Source organism: Diadema setosum, chromosome 10, assembly GCF_964275005.1.
Source record: "Diadema setosum chromosome 10, eeDiaSeto1, whole genome shotgun sequence".
Lineage (NCBI taxonomy): Eukaryota > Metazoa > Echinodermata > Echinoidea > Diadematoida > Diadematidae > Diadema > Diadema setosum.
The window spans coordinates 23,510,380-23,534,504 of NC_092694.1; the positions used below are offsets into that span (position 1 = coordinate 23,510,380).

General features: G+C 38.9%; 1 protein-coding gene and 1 pseudogene across 1 annotated transcript in view; one reads left to right on the top strand and one right to left on the bottom strand.

The window, feature by feature from the left end:
* LOC140234495 (nucleoprotein TPR-like) overlaps positions 1 to 9,317 on the top strand; it is an 86,352-nt gene extending 77,035 nt beyond the window's left edge. The window contains exons 55-60 of the mRNA XM_072314536.1: positions 181 to 266; positions 1,524 to 1,622; positions 2,724 to 2,874; positions 3,919 to 4,070; positions 5,066 to 5,251; positions 7,002 to 9,317. Coding sequence (XP_072170637.1) covers positions 181 to 266; positions 1,524 to 1,622; positions 2,724 to 2,874; positions 3,919 to 4,070; positions 5,066 to 5,251; positions 7,002 to 7,045 — 718 coding nt within the window. The 3' untranslated portion in view covers positions 7,046 to 9,317. The remainder of the gene's footprint in view (positions 1 to 180; positions 267 to 1,523; positions 1,623 to 2,723; positions 2,875 to 3,918; positions 4,071 to 5,065; positions 5,252 to 7,001) is intronic.
* Positions 9,318 to 11,303: 1,986 nt separating this feature from the next.
* On the bottom strand, positions 11,304 to 15,288 carry LOC140234335 (sulfotransferase 1C4-like; annotated as a pseudogene).
* Positions 15,289 to 24,125: the final 8,837 nt, after the last annotated feature.

Consider the following 24,125-nt stretch of genomic DNA (forward strand, 5'->3'; position numbering starts at 1 on the left):
TGAAGAAGATGCTCTGCTACAATAAATGACAGGACTTTATTAATGAGACGATTGCAAGGTAACACAGTAAAGTTTGAAGTGCCTTTTGAGAAGGTTTATGTCGAGATCTCACTACCTTGAGATAGCAATATCCCTTTCTCATCACCATCATGTCTTGGTTATGTTTTCCACACCCGACAGCTCCCCTCTTCTGCCATCACGCTTCCAGTTTGAAGGCGACAGCAGGTCTCCTGCCCAGGGCCTGGCACAGCTGGCCACCCAGGGAGGTGAGATACCTATGCCTCAATCCAGCTCTGTCCTTGCATACATGGAACATTTTGAGATAGGGGATGTTTTGCATATATTGTACTCTACTTAACAACTGAAATTGTTAGGTTATCTCATCAGTGCTTCAGAAAGTCAGAGAAAACCATCAACTTTCATTTTTGTATGGTTTGCAGGTATTACTTTATTTAAGTGTGACCAAAAAGGAAAGCTGTATCCAAAAGAAGGACAAAACAAAACAATACAACTCTATGACAAGATCATTTGAAAGAAATCATCCAATCAGAAGAAAAAAGATACAATCAATTTGTAATTACATACTGCGGTCTTCCCTTGGCATAGTATCACGTTATTCAAAGGTCATGTGTCTAATCTTTCCAATCATGTTCATTGCCGATAGGGAAGTTTGGGGAGAGTCATCACACTGAAAATGGTGTCATTGTCCAAAAATGGATGCTGCCAAGATGCTAAAAATGAATTTACTAGATAGCAGACTCGATTACATCCTTCCATTGCCACCTGTACAGGGAACTCAAACACAAACTACACTGGACAGCAAAAGAAAGTACCCACTTCTGTCAAAGGCAGCACACAAAAATTCACCCCCTAGAAATATACAATTTTTGTACACAGGTGTGCTACAATGCCCCTTACTTATCACATGCACATAAGCAAGTGAATGTCTTCATAACAAAAAAGAACTTTCCACCATGCAAAAATGGCAACTGAATGGATAACATTTTTAAACAACCAATATGTCAAAGTGAACACCTGTTTTGTTAAAATGATGTTAATGAGTGTATTCTGTATTTAGGGATGCTATCCTTCCTGATTGTGCTAATTCTCAGAATAATATCAGTTAGCTCTTTAGACTGGACATTACTTTACTCTGCTCTAAGCAAGCTTCCATCAGGAAAATTATGCCACGTCTTGTAAGGCTCATTCTGTTACATTTTGTGACTTCTGATTCAGTGACCAAAATGCTGTGCTTGTCATTTTTTTCTTTGTAATAAAGATAATCACTTGCTATTGGGTAGTATGTGATTACTAATGGATATTGCAGCATACCTGTGTACAAAAATTGTTTATTTCTAGGTGGTGAATTTTTGTGTGCTGCCTTTGACAGAAGTGGGTACTTTCTTTTGCTGTCCAGTGTATGATTCATACTATGACATGATGAAAAGACACTTGGAGTTATGCGTGATTGTTTTAGCTGTGTTTTATCTATTGTCATTAACATTGAATCTCCTCATTGACAGATCTGGGGATGGACGACACCCGCATCAACCTGATGGTGGGAGAGGATGATGCGAGTGGTAGGAGTGTCCCCACCACGCCCCTTCAAACCTCTGCTCCAGGTGAGGAGACTGATGCACAAAAGACAAGACTGGTATCTCGCCAATGTAGAAATGGAGCTTTTACACCATAAATCAGATTCTGGTGGTCATGTTTCTTGGTCAGAAAGAGCGAGACCCATCGGATGCTTGATATTCTCTGTGCATGGAAGTGACACTGGAAACAACAGAATGTAAAATGATTTTGAAATCACAATAAAACCCAGGACTTCCCATGGTGTGTGCCTGGAGATTCATTGAAGGAGTGGGGGGGGGGGGGGGGGCACCATTAAACCTTGAACCCCAATCAGCCGTAGCCACCATCCTCCCAAAACACACAAACAGACAAAAAGAAAACAAAAAACAAACAAATAATGACAACAAAAAACGTTCCAAGGCAGTGGTAAATACAGTGGACTCCTGTTATAACGAATTCCTTGAGAACTGCTGTTTGCTTTCGTTACATCAAAATTTTATTATAACCTATCAAATAAAAAATAAAAATACATAGAGTGGATAATGTTGCAGCCTGAATTTTTACTTCGTTGTTACCAGATTTTTGTTATAACCATGTTCATTATAACGGGAGTGCACTGTGTTGTCTTTTTAAGATGACGGCAACTCACGAAGTGGGGTGATGCCCCACGTGGATCATGTAGAATTCATTACTGGTCTTTCACTTACGCACTTATCGTTAAAGTACATAATCAAAATGTGACTCGGGGCATTTCAGACATGTCTGTTGTAGGGTTTTTGTCATTATGTCCATTCTGTGCATCTAGCAATGATCTTGACCCCAAACTTGAAGTTGCAGGTGTATCAGAACATTCTCTGAAAACATGATAACAGTCATGACCAGCTTCTTTAGTTAAACTTACAAGTATCTTACAAACCCAAGGCCAATAGATTGCCAGAGTTGATGTGATGAAGCTGTTGACCTCAAAAACCTCCCAAATGGCAGAAACAAACAAGCAACAACAACAACAACCACAACAACAAAACAACCAAACAAACAGAAACCATTATACCCTTTTGTCCAATCAGGGAAGAGCTTACAGATGTCTCAGCCAATCACATTATTTTATGCTGCTGTTTCTTTTTTTTTTCCCATACACCTTTGTGCAGTGACACTTCTTGCAGCTGCCACCAGTCCTTCTGAGGGGTTGGTAGAGACGTCCCAGTCTGTGCCAGCAACGCAGCCAAGCATCACACCGCCCCCTAGTGGCGGCGACGAGCCAGACACAGACCCAGCCCAAGTAAAGAGTCAAGCAGCCAGGTAAAAATAAACAGAGCGCAACAATTTATATTTTAGTGAAAAATAGAAGAGAGGTGTGTGTTCCATTTGCTGATAGTTTTATAGTTATGCTGTAAATGTTGTTATGGAAATGACATTAGGAAATAAAGTCATAAACAGTTACAGTGTGCATTAATGATTCAGTATACTGTACGAGCTGAAATTTTCGCGGTGGTTTTATTTTCGCGAATATCGCAAATCACCTTTGAACCGCGAAAATAACAACACACAAAAATAACCAGCGCGAATAACTAAGTTCAGTTAGACCCTCGCAACCGCAAAATTAACAACACGCGAAAATGTCCACCAAGTAGCAATTCGCGAAAATATCTGTACGCGAAAATTTCAGCTCATACAGTAACATAGTATACTGCATACAAAGAATGCTTTATGACCATTATACTTATTTGAATTTTGCAGGTTGATTTTTTTTTGCAAAATTGATTCATACAAATATCATCGGCAACATAAATGCACTGTTTAGCATCTCCTTGGTTGGAAATCACTATTTTCTTTCCTGAAAAGTGACAAAACTTCTTTCATTTCATGACTGTGGTTCTAGATTTTAAAAAAAGAAAGAAAAACTTTCATGAAATAGTCTTTATGCCTGAATTCATGAAATGCAGTCGACCCCGCCTAAATTTAATCTAAATGGATGCGAGAAAATCCTTTGTCTTAGACTTCTGCTTTCACAATATAATTTCTGTATGTTTGCTATCCATCCAGAAACATCTTTCTATGACTTAGCCAATTTTTTGACTTGTGCGAGATCGACTTACACTCACAAAATGTATTTGGCATATAGACAGTGTACTTTTGTCAAGTATGATAATTTTGTTTTTTTCAAGTTATTGACTGCCCCATTCTTAAAACCTGTTCCTTAGTATCTATATGTGCGAGAATCGTGGTTTAAGCAGAAGTTTTAACTCCCATATTTTGATATAGAATGCTGGTCAGCTCAGATTTTGACTTTAAAAGTGCCAGACTGTTTTTCAAATTAATCGTCTGAATGTGGTGCCTTTCCAGCTCGGAGCCGTCAGTCAGTGCTGGGCCCGCGTCTTCAACTGGAGGTCAGGCCGAGAGTGGTGGGGCAGCCGAGGACAAGCCTGGCCCCAGCGGAGGGGATGTAGCTGGGACAGAGGGGCGAACAGAACCTCCCGCATCCACCACCTCAGAAGGTACTCTTTATAGAAATTTTATTGGAAATGATTTGCTTCATATTCCTTGTACCCTGAAGAAGTGATCGTGGGAAGCTCTCTGTAAGGACAGCCATACTCTGTTTGATAACATGCATGTGACTCAAAGCCAAGGTGGAATGGAAAATTATGATTAGGTGGTAGTAAAGATTCAGGTTATACTGATATAATCATATTTCATGAAAGTTGACTGATATTCAGTATAAATGTAGGCCTCTCATTTCCTTTTTTGCTCCAGAAGGAGGTTGCTCGAACCATTGCAACAATCAATTGTCATTTTATTGGGTATGTTAATACATAAGATATAATTTCTATCTTGAAAAGGGTGAGCTTGTTTTATTCTCAGAACTTTGTAAGTTTCTATTTCTTTGTTAAGTATGTATTTATTAACATATTTTTGTATATTTTGGGTGATTACAAAGAACAGTAGCCTGCCAGTCTTAACTGTTGTGTGCACTGATTCTAGCGTGACAGAATAAGAGCAATCCAAGCCTTCAATTGTATTCAAAACAAGACAGAACAAGAACAAGACAGAACAGAATTATGACATTTGCATCTTCATGGGACTGCAAGTTAGATGCAATGCGATGCAATGCAATGCAATGCAATGCAATGCAATATAGATACTTACATAGTGCTCTTATAATTAGTATACATGTATCACAGTGCTTCACGAAACTGTGATATCAAACTTACATGAAAGGGGGGTAGCAAAAAAAATAACAGATTAAAAACAAAAACAAATTATAATCTATACACAATTGATCAATCAGTTGTTGAAAAGGAAAGTTCTCAAAGATCTTTGGAAAACAGATAGAGATGGTGATTGCCTGATACTTTGAGGGAGCTTATTCCACTGATGTGGGGCAGCTGGGGAGAAGAATTTGTCTCCTGTCCTAGTTAGAGTCTTGGAGATAGATAGTTGGTTGGTGATGATGTTCGAGTTAATCTCACTTTGGACCAATCTCTTCCGCCAGCAGAACCCAAACAGCAGCAGAGACCAATCAAGCGAATCGTCTGGAGCGACACATCCAGCTCCTCCTCCTCCTCCTCCCAGAACCCTGGCCAGCAAAGCTTGTCACTGGGGATGGAGCAGAGGCCGAGGAACGTGGCCTACCGGGGCGGCCGAGGGCGTCTTATACAGCGTAACGTTGCCCAGAGAGGTGAGGGGTCTAATTACCCTTGTGGGCTTTTGATATGTGGTACAGAAAATCCCATGTCCAAAGACCCTGGTACAGAAGGGGTTAACCCATGTGTGCTTTCATTGTTGAGTGGCACAGAAACCCCATAGCATTGTATAAACCTTTATTATTACCCATATCAGGCATCTGAGCTGTGGTTCTTCGAAATTGTATTCCCTCATCTTACGCGCGGCATTGCGTGCCAGCAGGGAGAAGAGGGGTAAATTTCTCATATTCCCCTCTTTGGCATACGCCTATGGGATTTTGCGTGTTAAAAACGAGCGGAATATAGCATCCGGGCACTTGAGCTCCAAGTGAGGAAAATTTGCTGTTAATGAGAGTTTCTCGCGGAGTAGTTTCACGACGAAGGGCAAAGTCCCATAGGTTAACACGTAAAACTAAAGGACGATCGCTGTTGCTGTGTGAGCCTTGCTGTTTCTACACGCTCCGCATACCCGAGTTTCGCGACAGAGGGCAAATTCCCAGTGGTGAACACGTAAAAATAGGGGACAATCCCTGCATCTGTATGAGTTGGCTGTTATGTACGTGCACGGCATACCTGAGCTTTGTACAGGGATGCAGCGCACAGTGTGGCGTAGAGCTCGAGCTGGCACCGAGTGGAAAATAAACCGTGAATTGGGAAGTTGTAAAACAATCTACATTGTAATGATTTATTTTTCTGCTCAAGATGCCTGAAATGGGTAATAATAATGATATGGACTGTCTACTTTAGGGGGATACAACATTAATTGCCCTCACTAGAATTGCGTTGCCCTTGTCTTCGACTCAGGCAATACAATTATAGTTCAGGCAATAAATGTCATATCCCCCTCAAGGCCAGTCCATATTATATTACTAAGCACCTGAACTGTCTACCACGATGACCAGGTACAAGTGTACCTCTATGTGTGTTTGTGTTTGTGTTTGTGCAGGTATGGTGTGTTGTCGGTGTTAGTCTGTGAAAGGGGTTGTGTTACAGGATGCCTTAGCTGTATTTCCATGCTCTGAAAATTGAATCTCTGTGATTAGAAATTTCCTTATATGTCAATAATGAGTGCTTTCTTAGGTCTCCATGCTTTGGAATGATTTTTAAACGTCATTTTAAAAAAAAATGGAAAGGCAATAAGACAAATTAGAAATGTTAATCAATGTATCTCCTTGTCTGGAAAGGCACTTCCACCAAAAGAGGGCACCATTTGTAATTCCAGCATGTGGCTGCATATGAGTATTGTGCAGTGGCTTTAATCATCAAAGGGCCAGATGGTTTCAGAATACCCATTTATCTCACAAAAGTCGAGAATAGCCTCCTACCCAATATTGTGTAACTGATCTTTAAACCTTCTGAAAAAGGAATCATCAGAAAGATATTAATTTATATTCTTTTGTTGCTTAGTTACAATGAAGTAAAAATTCAGGTCGCAACATTATCCACTCTGACTTCCTATTGTTTTTTTGTTTGGTTATAATGAAATTTCGATAAAATGAAAGAAAACTGCTCGTCCCAAGGACTTCTTTATAATGGGAGTCCACTGTATTTGCCAAAATGACTTGTTCAGTACGAAAACAAGTCATCTTTATCAAGGCATCTGTATCAAGTTCCTGAGATGATATGCAATATATAAACATGTGATAATTTACAACAAAACTGTTTAGCAGCAGAATTGTTTCTTAAACTTTTACTGAGTGGGTCTTAACATTTTTTTTTTATTCATTTCTTTTTTCCAATGTGCAGGTCGTGGCAGGGGTGGACCCAGGATGCAACAGTGGAATAAATAAGCATCAAACTGATGTTAAAATTCGCCAAATGTGAATATCAACCATCGTCATAAAGCCGACACATTTCAAAATTATGTCTACATGATTGTCAGTTGCTAATCATATTCTGCCCTTCTGTTTTTGTGAATGCTAATGAGTACTTATTACGGGCAGAAAAAGGTGCATTTGCCTCCGTTTGATTTGTGGAATCTTCCAAAGTTGGGAGAGAAAGGCTTTGTATAGCACTTATTCACATCTGTAAAAAATTGACAATATTGAGCATACCTATCTTTATCCCATGTGATTGTAAATTTCCTTCAAAAAGGAGAATGTCTTGTGTCTACCAAGGCAAGTTTGAACTGCAAGACCCCTGCCTTTCTATGTTCATGTAAATGAGGACAGGGTACAATCCACACCATGCTCTTGACATAATACAAATACAGTCAACCTTGCTTAAGTCGACCTCACATAAGTCGAATAATCGCCTAAGTCGGAGGTCTTTTCAAGTCCCTCCTCTTTATATGCTATTGAATTTAATCCCTCATAAGTCAAATTTTCTCTAGATCAAAACTGTTTTTTCAGTCCAAATAGATTCGACTTATGCGAGGTTGACTGTATATGTCTTCATATTCTGTGATTTTGTGGACAGCATTTCTCACACAATGGTGCATGAAGACCATGCATCAACCATAGTGTTGAGAATTGCAGTTTGAGTTAGTGAGATCAAGCCTAGGATCATGCTTCATTTCCATGTAGAATTGTGTAAGATGCACCTTCACTTAAGAGTGAAGTTAATACTCTGAGTATGTATTGTGTGTGGTGTCAGATGAACCGACTGACGCATGTTCTGGTGATTTGTAGGTGTTGAGTCTCAGAAACTTTAGAGTATTAAATATTGACAGGTTTGTATGGGCAAGTTGTAGGCTTTTCCAGGTGGACTGTCCTTTAGAATCCTGATACATTATGTGAGAGATCAAAGGAGATCTCTGAAACAGAACTCACTTAACATCATTCCATCATTCAAGTCCGTGTTTCTTCCTTGCGAATGGTATGATTAGGTGCTACTGCTAAAATGTTTTCACTGTATTACAACTGTACTTCTGGATCATGACGGCTGCAGTGGCGTTCTTTTTGAAAATTTGCATCTGTCCGGTGTTGATGTTTAGAAACACTTAGAACATGCGCGTACGTGTAACTGAGCTTTCCATGAAGAGAAATGAGCAATAGTGTTATTGCTGAATCACTGGTTGTGTGAATGCTAGAGCCATAGTAATGTGGGTCATTAGTTGTAAATGATATGCATGTACTTGTCACAACATAATAAACGATTAAATTAGTTGCTCCACTGAAAACAAATGTCATTGGTTCCAGTGCATAATGGAGAATTACACAGGGTGTTAAAGGTCTTTTTAAGGTAAAAGGTTAAAGGTAAAATGTCTTTTTTTTTTTTATATGAAAACAAATGCATTGTCAATTAATAAGCATGATGTAGCATTTCCAGTCATATTCCTGCTCCTACATGTATTTCTTCACCACATTATGTGACATATGGGTAAATAAAACCAAAGAGATTTTCCCCTCTTCATGCTTCAGACATCTATCAAGTTTTGTCTGTTTTTTCTATATACCAAACCTGCAAACCTCATACAGTGCATTGGCACGATTGGCATTTGTTGCTAGTTCTCTTGATTGTGTGGACTAAAATTTGGAATGTGTCTCCTTGTCTAGAATTCGATGCATCAGCAGATGATAAAGTTGAGTAGCGGCTGACTTGAGAAACCCACTCTTTTCCAAATTTCCATTTCGTGAAGTGAATCTTGGAGGTAGAGTGGTAAAGTGTGCCAAGCTTTCAGCCTCTATGCCACCCCCTTCACTTGGCAAGGTTTACATCGTACAAGGGGACATCATTATTACAAGGATGTTAAAAAAAACGAAGAAGAGAGAATTACCTTGTTATATCAGGTTTCTCAAATTACCGGGGTAAAACTCCCAGAAATACATGTATGAAGAGTTTGGACGTACAAAATCACCTTTTTGTAAGAGGGTTTTTTACATCCACCCGCTTAATAGCAACATTCTACTGGACATGTACACTGTACACATTTTTTTTCTCTTCTTCATATTGTTTTTTAGTGAACGTGATATGCGTACATAATGATGAATATACCCGACTTCTGCTAAGCATGTGTTAACAAAAATGACTGTTTGTGGAAGCAGCTCTACAGTTCATTGTTCCATGTGCTCTGCTCATGATTGTTTTGTAAATGATGGAAATAAAAGAGAACAGAAGCGACATTTATGTGTCTGATGAAAGTTTGATTCTGTGTGTGTACCTTATACAAATGTGCAGTAGAGATCTGTTAAGTTTTTAAGGTGCCTTTATGTGAAAATATACACCAAGTATATGTACTGTGCACATTTATAGCCATAGTAAGGATAGCTTCATTACATTGGCAAAAAGTGTAAGAAAGTTTTTGAATTTCAAAATTAACCAACATGGCATGTCCATTGAGCAAACGGCAAATATATTTCCATATGCCTGAATGAGTATAAATGGGCAAGCATCCTTAACATTTTAATAGGCAAGCACCCAATTATTTTACTTGCCCTACCATGAGTGAAGTTGTCCCTGACAAGCAGACATAATGTATGATTGGCAGCTCCCTGCCCATTTTATTCAGTTCAATTCATTCAGATTTCCACTTTAAGATACACTTTAATATACTTCAATAGATTTACAAAGTTTGCATAAGAATACATGGTATGAAGGATGACAGTGGCAGAATCATGAGCAGCATAAAAACGACCGTATTGAAAATGATCCCTTGACCTTAGACAAATACCATAATGTAAATAATAGTTCTGTAATTGGGTTGGAACAAATACTAATGCAGTACATGTACAATACACAAGGAACATTGCATATAAACAGACAGAGAAGAGACATCTATATAGGGCTACCCATCAATTTGTACATTGCATCAAAGAGGTGCTGCTCATCTTCTTAGTTTTTCTTTACGGTCTCACAGGATTTTTCAAATTATCCAACAAAACTGGCCCATACGAATTGTAAAATACTGACGACTGCATCAATACAAGTTAGATGTGTGATTTTGTTGGTGAAAACTGGCACCTTACAATGCGTAAAATGTAGTAATACATGAACAGTTGGAAAATCATGTAGATATGTGTGCTACAGTGTATTAAAAACTTCAGATTCTCGAGGGGAAAATTTCCAGCATTTTGTGTTGACTATTAGTGAATACTGTCATCGAAAATTAAAAGGTTGCCAGAAAATGAGGGAAGTTGTTTATATAAAGGTAACAACTGCAGCTTTGAGAGCTTTGATATAGGTTACTTTTAGCACTTTAAAATTACAAAAATGATAAATCATAATCAGCAAAGTACAACATCCATTATACATGTCAACTGCTCTCTATTTATACAATGTATATACAGCTGTATATATGCTTTAAGTGGGATAGGATAGTCTTTTGCTTTACTGCAGTTGGCCCAGACGATTGCAATAAATGGTGATAATATAGTATTATAATACAAAAATATAGTGTATTGAGGTAATATGAATTTCAGCTTGGAAATAATTTTCATGTTTTTCAGCCTATAGATATAGAACTTAAAATGTAATGTACGGCTTTTCATGACAATTCTAGCTTAGATTTTTATCAATAAATAGCCCAAGAAATTTGGACGTTATTTCTGTTCAAGAAATAAATCATCAATCTTAATGTTTAAAGGAATGGTAGCCAATTAAACATAGTGTTTAAAATAATATGTGAAATGGGTCTTATTGATATGTAGGGATAATTCATTAATTTGTAATACAACTAAATATCTGGAATAATTTTTCCTGAAACTGTATCGGATCAAATTCGATACGTTGTGTGAACTTAAAACAAATTGTAAAATCTTTTGAAGATTTATTTTCTAAAATATATTGGATTATACACTAGAATGTAAAGAAATTTGGGGGTAAACTTGTGCCATAACAATTTGTATGTGTCGTGATATCATTTTCTCACCGTTCTCCTATTAGTTTACACACATATCTTTGCATTGCATTTTCTGCTCTAGGGACCTATATTAACTTAATTTTAACAAGACCCCCAAATGGGATTTCGTATTTTAGTGAGTGTAAATGTGTGGTAAGATGACATTCAGTGTTAAACGATTTGCACTAAACCAGGAAAAAAAATAATCTGTACACGGTTTTTTTTTTTTCAGTTTTGATTTCCCCTTTGTAGAGCTGGGGTATTCCATTTTATTCGAAGGATATGTTGAAATTCGTCCCCGCCATCTCTTTCTGATACCATTCATCGAAGATCTCATTTTGTGCCACAGTGAAGCGAGTTTTCCACTGCCCAATCTTACCTGTGACAAAAAAGGCAACAGGAACAAACACAACGGAAAGAAATTACACGAGATGTTATCCGGGGATAAGAAACAATCATGATATCGGCACAATGAGGGAAAATTTATTTTGTTGTACAGGATGATTTTGGAAATGCTGAAAGCTGTTTAATAGTGCTTTAGAAAAATTGCTTGAAAATACTATACGTTCATATCCTTTTCTTTTTCTAAATGCACGTGCGAAAGGACAAAATTTGAAGGTACTAAATTTAGTAAAAAGAGTAAAACGTAATCTCACCCCGGCAGTGCCAGGGTTTATAACTGATTTTATCAAGAGCGTACTATGATACGTGATAAGTTTTAAAAGCCTCAATTTTCACTGTACACGAGTAGAGACACTGTGCAGTTGTATACTACTAAGTAAGTATTAGATATTGCATACTCGGTAGAGTATATCGAGCAGCATTATTACAGGCAACTCCCATTATGATGAAGTCCTCAGGACCAGCATGTTTCTTTCGTTGAATCGCAATTTCGTTACAACCGAAGTTAATTTCTTTTTTGCACCGTAGACATTAGTGATAATTATCTTTACTTCGTTGTATAACGACATTTCATTATAACCGTGTCCGTTGTAACGAAGGCGCCTTGTTCTCACGCAGATTAGTAAACGTTCGGATTAACGAACCTTCGAAATAAGAAACCTTATCTTGTTTTCAGATTAATAAACCTCTAGAATGACGACCCTCATTTCATTTTCGGATTAACGAATCTTCGGAATAGGGGCACAAACGTTCGGCGAACCGCAAATTAGAGGGAGTTTGTGTGTTTCGGAATAACGAACCTTATTCTTCGTATGATTGTATCCTCTGAATAACGAACATCACCCCGTAATACTTGCCTTTGTTGAGAAACGAATTTGCAGTGGGGCCTCGGGTGAGATTTTCTCGCCCAGACTCTGCGAGCTTGTGATACGTCTTCTTCATTTGAGAAAACGTGCTGTTCATCACAACCCGTTCGAGAACTTCGTCCGATAGAGGGCGTCCAACATGCTCGGCTATTTTCCTGACACCTGTCATCGGATCCTGTAGAACATCAAAGAAATCGATTTATTACGAAATTATACATGCATACAAATATCAATAATCGCTATACGCAAAATGTCTGGGAACTCCGGACCAGTTTAGAGTTTCAATTTTTCAATCAATCCATAGATGAAAGCTGATTCCTCCGTTGGTCGAATGCGTTCGCAGGTATTCAAGTCTTATGACATCAGACTTAAAACCGAGGTCAAAATGTATGAGTCTGTCGTCCTGTCATCATTGCTGAATGGCTTGAGACAGGAGTACAGAAGACACATCAAGGCCCTCGAGAAATTCTTCAAGAGGACGGTGAGAACTTTGTTGAGGATCAGGTGGCGAGGTTTTAACATCGCCAACCAACAAGTGCGTGAACCAAAAAGTCACCAAGACCCAGTTAATTATGGCATGTGATAAGGATGTCTGAAGACAGCTTGCTCACACAGGTCTTCTACTCGGAGCTTGGCCTTGGCAACAGATCTGTAGGGAGACAACGAAAACTGTTCAAGGGCACCTTATACAGCTGTCCTTGAAACGAGTTACATTGACCCCAACCACTTGGGAAGACGAGACAACCCACAGAACTGACTGGCGTCAAACGGTAAGAGTAGGTGTGGCACACCAGGAGGAATCCAAAGGAGTTGCTGCTGAGAACAAACGTGCTTGACGTCACCTGCGTCAACAGCAGCAAGCTTACCCAGGTAACGCAAACAAGGACTATGACTGAGATGCGTGTGGCAAACACTTCACTGAAGAATAGGTCTCCACAGACACGAGGACCATCGCATTCACCAGCATTAGATTCATAACTTTGTGATGGTGACGATCGAATCTTCGTCGACTTGACAGACATCCAGAGAGATACGTTAAATCCGCGCGTGCTTCGATCGTAGCTATGCAGATGGATGTAGGCCTAGGTCCTACCGATCGGAACAAATCTTTAGAAAGATAGGGACATGTTGACATTTAGCGGCATATGGACGCATTATATTTAGCGGTGTCACAGATGTATCTTTCTTGATCCTTCCTTACCCTCAAAAGCTCCTCGTACTGTACGATTAGCAGATTCTTTTCATCTCGACATTCCAGGAATTCTTTGACGTGTGCAGGCCAGGGTCCCCAGTGCATTTCTGAGATGAAAAGAAAAAGAAAGAAATATTTTTAATCATTAATATGGTAAGAATGGAAAAGAAGGATACGGACTGACTTAAACTCAAATAATGTAGAATAAACATTGTTGCTCTGTTTCATATGTTCATACACCCTCGTTTGTTTATGATTATGTTTGTAACTACACGTATGACTTACTCCCTTGCATGAATTGCTCCAAATTTTCCTCCCATTTGAGCGTCACCATCTCAGAAACCGACTGAAAATTAAACCATGATGTTGTGATATCCTTCGGATTGCGGACACAGTAGATAGCCTGCAATAAACAAAAAAGAAAAAGATATCAAAAGCAGGGAAATGACGCATGCACACAATCGGACATAAGACGCACACTTGGTGAATTGTTTTCGACCTGCACGCCAATCACGATAGAAGACTGAAAGACAATTCCTCTGAGAGAGCCTCAACCGAAGTCTGCCCAAGCAACTAAATCGACATCGATATGTTTAAGAGGTGAACACAACGCGATTCTAAAATTAGAGCAGCTATGGTAATATCAATGTTTCCATGACATATTCTGCACTGATAAATTTCGATCCGCCGACATTTGCTTCGTCGACAGTTGCTCCGCAGACAAATGCTCCGGCGACATTTGCTCCGAAAATATAACATTTGCGGAACACTATCGACGGCGCAAAATGTCCAATCTGCGACGAAAATGTTGGCGAGCAATAACTGTCGGCAACTGGTCGGCGGAGCAAGAATGTCAGTGGAATTATCAGCAGAGGAAGTGTCGGTAGAGTAAATGTCGGTGGAGCGAATGTCGGCAGAGCAAGTTAGTGTCGACAGGGTAATTGTCGGCGGAGCATATATTAGTCGTGTCGTCGATATTGATAGTACATGTATATCCAACCTACCTTGGCTTTCTTGAGCATGTCGCAAGGCAGACGATTCAATCGGAGATGTGTGAGAATCATCCTGGGTGAGGGCGCTTTATCAATCACGTCCAAGAAAGGCGACATGTCCCAATGGACCTTGTCCAGTTCTTCTTTGTTCGTCGGGAATTTCTGGTCCAGGTTAATCATCTCGGCAGTCGAAGAAAGCAGAGTTCGATCAACTTTTTCTGGGCAGCCTTCGTTCAAGATGAGAGCTACGATTTCTATTATCCAATGGGTTCCTAGAAATTAGAGCATTTTAATGAAGCAGCAATCACTTCATCAGACTTAGGAGAAAAATAAGGCACTTTACTGTCTACTCTGTTGTAATCTTGAATTATCACTGTAAACGAACAAGATGAAATGGATATGCTTCATGTTTTCATATTCATTGTAATTATGTTAACATTAACCTTAACAGTAAACTTTCCCTGTGAACATGGTTTAGTCCGAGGTAGGATGATATACTGTACATCAAGGCTTCCTACTTATACACACCACTAACTCACATTAGAACTTTTATACGGTGTACTACTCAAAGACACACACAGGGAGACACACACATGTCTTGATGTGTAAAAGAAGCACCCCTCCCCCTCTCCCGTTACCCTCATGTTTACCTGATTTGGGGAATGTGATCACCCAAACATCGTCGGGACGGACTTCGAAGTGCTTCGATGCTGGATCTGAGAACGACCTTCGGGTACCATATCCCATCATGGCAGTACTGTGATAGAGCTTCCGGTGGTCCCTCGGAACTCTGGGCAGCCATCAAAATCTCTGTCAAATTAGAGTTATTCAGCGATAATTGTATCCATTTTACAGCTCTGTGCTGTTGATAAGGCCGCAAGGTCCCAATCGGAGGGTAAATGAAAAAAGAAAATGACATCAAGTTCTTACGATGATAATTATAAAGATTTTACGTGCCACTTAGATAACTTTATTAATCTAAAGTGATGTGATGTAGTGTTGTACATAACAATGACGCAATGAGATACGATACAAAATATGATGATTATATTATTAGATAATTAGATATGATTTGATGATGCATGATTTAGAAAGGCCACAATTAAGTATTCTTCTCTCAAAATGTAAGTATACTGGCATCGATAAAATAAGAATTGGGCCTACTATTTCAATTTTTAACTAAAATGTAGTGTTCTGCATAAAATACTTCATAATGTGCAATAAACCCAAGCGTGCATTTTGAGGGCAGCGCAAGTTCAATATGTTCTATAATCATCAGGTTTTACACAAAGAGCCACACTTTACTTTCTTGTGATTTTACAAGCGCCTCACCCCCCCCCCCCTTCCCACGCGAAAGACAGTTATCACACAATTTCGGTTTGGTCATAAGATATATTTCAATCTTCTTCTTTTTTTACTGACACACCTACATTGCAAGATATCATTTATTTGGGTGCAAAAACAAATCATCCAGATCTTGTTCCCATAAGACCTACTTGGGAACAAGACTCTGATCACGCGTACGCGCGCCTAACTGGTCGGAATATGTGACAACATTGCGTAAGGGGACACTCAGAGGCCCTACTTTTTGCGAATGTTAAACAACTTACCTGTTGACCAACCAATCCTGGAACTATGCTACTACGGAAATACGACGAAAAAGAACCAAAATCGCGCTGTTCGCTTTAGACGGGTGGCGCAAAAGGTAATACAATAGGCAGGGAACTGCGAGGAATTAATCATATCCTTTAGCATGCTTAGCAAAGAATATATTGAAAAAATCGAAAAGGTCATGGGGGATGACTCTCATTGTATGGCAGCGGTCACATTGGCAAAGCGTAAGTTCGCAAGGTTTTGCCAGCGTGACCATAAACTTCCCGCAAACTTTTTTTTTTTTTTTTTTTTGCGGAACTTCCCACCCAAACAAGGAAATCTGAACGATCGCAACTAAAACTTCGCAAAATTATTGTCACGTGACCAGTTCAATACCTGTACAAGCTTGCGGGCGGTGCCTTATTGGAATGCAGGTATGTGTGTGTGTGTGTGTGTGTGTGTGTGTGTGTGCGTGTGTGCATGTGTATGTGTGTTCCTATGTCACAATCATTAGTTGTCAGACGGCGCGCGCTTTCTTCTATGTTGCGCATGCGCACCAGTGACCCAAACTTTGGAAAGTTTGAAAAGTTTGGCAGACGAACAAACTTCGCGAAGACTTCTCGAAGTTAAACTTGGCAATATGTTTTGCCAGTTAGACAGCACAATTGCTCAGGGATCAGATTACGTGTGCCTTGTACCAATCATGCCCGTTTCCGCCAGTTTCGTACCAAAAACATCCGACTATAGTATAGGCCTACAATCGTCATGCCATAAAGAATTCCATGTTCATTAATTCACAATATAGGTTTAATATTGTTGTCTTGTGATGTGATGTTGTCATTATCATGCAGAACACTGCTGCTCAAAATGTTAAAAATAAAATACGTTATTAAATAGCAGATGAAGATGAATTGAGGAGGATTGCATGCATAGGTCCTATGTTAAGATGACGATGCTGTCAAGAGTATTTTTCGAAAGACTGAATATCAAAGAAAATATTACTATTATGGAATTTATTTAGATTACCAAATTGAGCTAGATATATCCAAGATGCTTTGACCTGATTAGAGTCATCTGTCATTTTCCGGAACAATTTAGAAATACCGGTACTACAATATAATGTTCTCTAGAGCTGTATGATATGCATATATCTTGTTCTTTGAATAATCGTTACTTGTGTATATTTATATCTCTCGAAAGTAACACAGGTAAAGGGTATATTTCCACATTCGAATTCATGGACAATCATACTTCATTCAATTCAATTCATGTTCGGTCGTTCAATTATAAATTACGTTGAATCAGCTGCATCACGCCACGCTCAAAATACATGCGTGGGACTACCCGTCATCCCCTGTAATATCGAGAGTTTCACGCTTCACGCAGAGCACTTTCAAAACTGAAATAGAAGCTCTTTTTAAATTTCAACCGCTCACTGTCATCGTATAATTACACTTGAAAAAGTTGTCTCTCCCATGCTTCCATACTAGCAGAGTAAGTGCTTGGTCTGAGTGAAAACTATCCTACAAAATAAAATAAATTTAGCACATTTTTGTACAAAGATCCATTCAAAGTGCAGAAGCTCCCATACACTCAAATGCCTTGTCGTGACACTGTCGTCTGCTCGCCATAAAGACTTATGTTTTTCGAATTGCCGCCATGGCATCGCCAGCCTCCCATATGCCATGTGTGTCTAAATCCGTCATTAGTCTTATTAATGTGCTACACGTCCACGGCGATGGACCAAGTAAAACTTACCTTCCCATGCAGCAAAAAGGTATTTTGGTATGCATGCAGTCAAGCCAATTAATTAATGCGGCAGTCGTGTACAGGCAACGGTGCCGAAATAATGAACCGGGAAGGACTTACAACAAAGAGCGTAGAAACCTACGCTCTTTGCTTACAACTTGCATGCACACATTGACCGGGCTCGCGTACAGTTTCGTCAGTTTCCATTGTTATTGGCAAGGTCGAAGGTTAGTGTCGCATGAAGAATGATAATGACATTGGCAAAGGCACGTGTCAAAATGAATGTGACATTGGTAATGAGAGTATATTTTGTTTAGGTGTCAATAGAGGGAGCTGGTGATATGTAGACAAATATTTTGGAGAAGATTATGTAAATATGATTTGAATGGTATGTGAGAGGAATGTGTGGTTAGGGTGTGGGTTAATGGGTGTGAAGTGAGTGAGCAGCGAGAGTGAACAGTTGCATTTGAGGCGGGCTGTCGAGAAGGTGCGCAGACGGGTACAGGTTGACAAGCCAAGCGAGCAGGGCCTGAGCATCATTGCATTTAATTCGGCTACGTCGCTTGGTGCATTCCCCGTAGACACCGCTGCCGTCACTCAAAAAGGAAAAGGGACCGAGAAGCTGTATGTTTTGCAGAATTTGGTATTCAATTTAGCACCCGGTAGGAGAGAAGTTTTTTTTTTTTTTTTTTTTGAATCGATTAGAATAGTAGTAAGGAAATGTTAATGTTAAGGAGTATAAAGCAAATACACCACGTGAGGTTCTTGAAATATAGCTTGAAATGATGCTTGTTTTTGTGTACGTAATGAGCTAAAATATTTAAGCCAGAGAGAGAACTGGTCTGGTAGCGAGAGGGTTAGGTTGTTTGTATTACGTCAAAAGTGAGATCGTTTGAGTAAAGGAAATAGCAATTAGATTCTAATCCTAAACGATGAGTTTTGTTGCTGGTGTAAGTGCTATGATATTCTTTTCCGATAATTGTAATAATTATGATATTAGTAATATTATCGATCTGGGTTGATACACATATAAAATCTACGTTAAGGGCGATATGTATGAGGATCGATAAAGTGTAGCTGTGAATCGATTCAGAAATTAATGTTCCAGAGGAAATTAAAATTTCCTCTGGAAAATATTACCTCTAAAGACATTTATGTTGAATTAGTGAAGAAAGTAAGTGATGATAGAAAAAATGAGAAATTTATATTTTTGTGATTTTTCTAATAGAGATATAAAATGTATTTTTAGTAGGATAAGAAGTAGCACTTTGAGTTCTGCTTTGAGGGATTTTCAATATAGATTATTGCATGGAATAGTGTACACAAATCATCAATTATTTCAGTTTAAGTTCGTAAATGATAATTTATGTTCTTTTTGTCATAATGAGGAAGAGACGTATAAACATATATTTTATACATGTGATTTTGCTACGAAAGTTTGGGGAAAATGTAGTACTTTCTTTGAATATGTTGATTTGCAACAGTTGAGTTGGGAAGAGATCGTTTTTGGTATAGAGCTACCAGATAAAGGAAAAGCTCAATTAGTTAACCATGTTATAATTTTGGTGAAGAAATTGCTTTTTTTAGGAAGGAAAAATAAGACATCCCCAACGGAATATTTAATTAAAAGGTCTATAGAGCAGGATAGGTTAGAAAAAGAAAAAATAGCAGTTATACGTAATACGTTGTCAATACATTTACAAAAGTGGGAAAACTGGAAAAAGAATTGAGAATTATCTTTGCGTTTATTTAACAGAGTATGGTCTGCCGCACATCCACCAGGAAATGCCTTTTCCACGCACTCGTATTAAGTGTTATAATGTAAGTCAGGACACACAGGTTCTCAGTTGCTTTTGAGGTTTTGTTGTGATGGGGGTTTTGGAAGGGGGAGGGGGGATGGGGTGGGGTAGTAAGAGGGAGAATGGACGGGGGTTTTGAGTAGTGGGGGGGGGGGTAGCGAGGGGGGTTGTTTTGTTTTTTTTTTTTTAACAAAAAACTTCAATCAATGGATATTGATATGTTAGGTTGGACTGTATGAAAGCTGAAAAGAAATATTTTGGGGGTAAGTGATTCAGTTAATAGAATTTATTATGTAATGAAAGAAAAAAAATTGTTAAGAGATTGAGGAATTAGTAATGTAAAACTAGAAAAGAAGAGATGTTTATATATATGGATTGTATATATTGATTGTGAAAAAAATGTACCAGAGTGTATCAAAACATGTTAAACCGATGTAAAGTTTTGGTATCAGTTTTGCATCCATTGATGAAAAGGACTATAAAATTGGTCCGGAGATTTTTGTATCAATTTATTTGTATATTATGTTTCCATTGATGAAGAATAAAATATTCTTTAAAAAAATGTTCAGAGAAAGTATGTTATCCGTAAAATTCGGATGGGAATTTTAGAAACACGAGAGATACAGTGTAAGGAGCATATATGCAAAGTTGGTAAAAGAAGTTAGAAAAGAGTGAGCTTTTACGGGAGAGATTTGCATTGTTTGTAGATCAATTCTATCGCTGGATTTTGATAACTGTCCCATTAATTAGGTGATTTTTTTTTTTAATTGGTCGCAGGTTTCACAAAGTGTAAGCATTGCTGTGCTTATGTATTTCGTTGTATGGCAATTTATTGCAACAGAACCGAAATGTGACACAATTTTTTCGTATTCTTTCGCAGGAGAGGTTAAAATGAACATGAAAGGAGAAAGTTGATGTGATAATAAGCTGAGGATGTTCAGATATATTTGTACCTTAACACATCACTGCTATGGTGAGCACAAATGTTGTATTATAGAAGTTGAGGATTAATAGTTGGGTAGAGAAGTGGATTTTGACCAGGGATTTGTGGTTATATTAACGTAGCCGTCCGTATCCAGGCACTGAGTATCCGGACTTGTCCGGAGGACGTATCCGGAGGCGGATACCGCCCAGTCTTTGAGTCTGCGAGTAATCCCACGCCCAGCTGTGGACAGAAACAGGCAGACACCGGCGAACCGGACAATACCCACGCCACTCGACCGTGTGTATCCGGCCACGCCGTGCTACCACGCCATCGTATGCGTATTTTTTATTTACACCACTGCTCCGCCACAATGCCCAGAAATACGTAAGAAACGGCTATCAAGTCTTTGACTTTATCATTCTCTCAAGCCTTGAGCCTGACGGAATAAACCGTTACATATACTTTAGAAATTAAGAGCAAAAATGAAAACAAGATGTTGAGCAAGACCCCAATAGGGAGTCGAACCACCGTGACACCAGACCTTCTGATTATCAATCCAAACCCTAACACACCGTGCCAAAGCGAGGTGATGCCGAGAGCGGTGGTCATTGTTATTAAGAAGTAGGCCCTACTTATATGCGAACACAATTTGTCTTAGGTAGAGTCCCTATACTCGTAGTCTTAGGGCGCGAGCCGTTTCTTTGGGTTTTTTTTTTTTTTTTTTTTTTATATTGTGGCGGAGCAGTGGTGTAAATAAAAAATACGCGAGCGTATACACTTCACGCCGCGACGGACTGCAGGAACAGGCGTCAGCCACCTCGCGTGAACCGCGTATCCGACGCCAGGATCCGGCTTCGCCTGAGCAATACTAGGGAGCTTTAGATTTTAGACGCGCGGACGTTCAAAGAGAAAAAAAACATGTTCTGAGCGTGCGCAGTAGCGCGGATCAAGTTACTGCGCACACTCAGATCATGTTTTTTTTTTTTCTCTTTGAACGTCCGCGCGTCTAAAATCTAAAGCTCCCTACTGCACAGTCATCGCGCGGCTGTCGAAAACGGGAAAGTGCCTTTGATATGTAGGGGCTGTATTCATAGGGGGATTTCATTCGTAGAACTGCAGGAGCTCATATAGCGTATAGGGGCCTATCAGAAATTAGGATATTAGAAAACAATTTGGTTTTACACAGGTATTTTTGTCTTGCCTTTTTCTTCCCGAAAAACATTTTTCTTTCGGTGACTTTGTATTGACATTCGGGAGACAACATCCCACATTGCGCCGACTTTGTTTAAATAAAAGATTCGGATGACACAATTGATTTGAAACGATAATTCACCGTGTTCAGTTTATCATTGCGGACGTCCTCCGAGAAACCCTTTGACAGCACGCCGTAGGGCGCTCAGTGTTACTATGTATACGGAACACTGCTAAAGATTGTTTGATACTTTTAAAGATAAAAACAATCACTGATTTATATGAGGAATTTTCAAAACTCGCAGGAATCTCAAACTTTGATTGCGGGATTTGATAAATTTCCCCTGATTCTCAAAATATTCAATAAACTTCCTTTTTAAAGGTATTAGCCCACATTTGTAAACCTGCAGCAATTGGTCTCATAGTTAGCATGGAGTTTGGGTATGATTTCAGTAACACCTGTGCAAAATTTCGTTCCAATTAGTCCATTACTTTCATGAAAATAAATGAAAATGCACCGTATGCATGCGTATAACGCTCGCTAGCTCCGGTCCACGTACGTACTACATGCATGCGATACATGTGTAAGTTACATGTACGTAGCTAGCCCGCGCTCGTAATTAGGTGATCCGAGTATCCTCTCGGATCACCTATTGTATCTGTACGGATTCTTTCTTCTTCTTTATTTCTTTCTCCTCAAATGTTGTGCAGAGGTTAACTCAAAAAGTCATTCACCTATCACTTCTAAACTGATACCATATATGTATCACGTCATAAGGACGACAGATCTAATGTATCACTGTGATCAGTCAACCATGACGTCACTATGACGTCATTATCTGAAAACACGTTCACATTCGTATCTCATTAATGGAATGGATTTTCTCAATGAAATTTACATATCATATAGTTCAAGTCAAGCTCTATTGATATATTTCATAAAATTTAGTCACGTTCATAGTAAACGAGCGCGTACGCGCGCGTTGAAATTTTAACATGCTCCAATCGAGCTCAAAATTGTTTTGCACACGTTTCAGGTCATTTGGAGTATTTCAGAAAAAATCGACGGACGCGTACGCGCGCGCGCATATACGCACGCACAGCTCATATGCAATAGAAATTTCCCGTTTTTTCACACGTATCGGATGTCTGAAATGTCAACGAACGTTTCTACCAAGTTTCATGTCAATCCGACTCAATATAACGTCATACGGGCCCGTCAAAGTTGAAATTCCGCGCGCGCGTCAATGGCGATATACAGTGCAACAATGCCAACAAACCGCCAATTTTAAATCCGATTTTACTCGTCAGGATGGACGGTGACCCCCCATTTTCTTTACATATTTTGAAAGCTGATGAGTTGTACATATCATTTCATGGGTTGGCGATACTGAAAAAATGATTAAAAGATATCAGATTTCTTAAAAAAGTAAAAAAAGTAAATTTTCAAAATGACGTCTTCAAAATTCAAGTTCACTCGAGCGTATCTCACTTATCCTTTGCCGATTTTCACCTAACTTTCAGTATGTTGTAGCTTATTTAATGTTCTTTCATATTTATAATTACAAACTTTTGATTGGATGACGTCATCACCTCGTAAAAATGGATTGAAAGTATCCTTGTGAAATTTGACCAGTTTACGTGTTATCTCTATGGGAGAGCAGTTTTTCTGGAAGTGAAAATTGACATGACTATCTTTTTCGAGCACAAGCTCACTTATGCTTCGGTGAATTTTTCCCAGATTTTAATATGTTGTAGCTGAGACTTTGGGCTATCGTAAGTGTGCCCTTCGTTTTTTCATACGATGTCGGGATCACGTCAAAAAACTTACTTGAAATTAAAGTTTATCTTCGATGTATTGAAATATTTCTTTCTTTTTGCAACGTTATGTGCAATAACTCAAGAAAAACATACCCTATCACCACCATATTTTGCACATATTTAGTTCATGTCACGAACATTATTTCATAAAACAACAACGACTTGATCAGACGCCATCTTGGGTATGTAAATTAGGGTCAAAGGTCATAGATGTTTCATCCTGTATCTTGGTGAATACATGTCCTATCTTTCCCATATTTTGCACACGTAAAGACCATGTTAAAGGGATCATTTCATAAAATAACCACTTTTTGCTCAGATGCCATCTTGTCTGTGCAAAGTGGGGTCAAAGGTCATATGTACTTCTTTTTCTATTTTCGCTATGACGTGTTATCTCTATGGGAGGGAATTTTTTTAGATGTGAAAATTGACATGACTCTCTTTATCGAGCACTATCTTGCTTATGCTTCGGTGAATTTCTCTCAGATTTTAGTATGTTGTAGCTGAGACTTTGCACTATCACGATTCGAATCATTGATTAAAAAAGAAATCGGATCACCT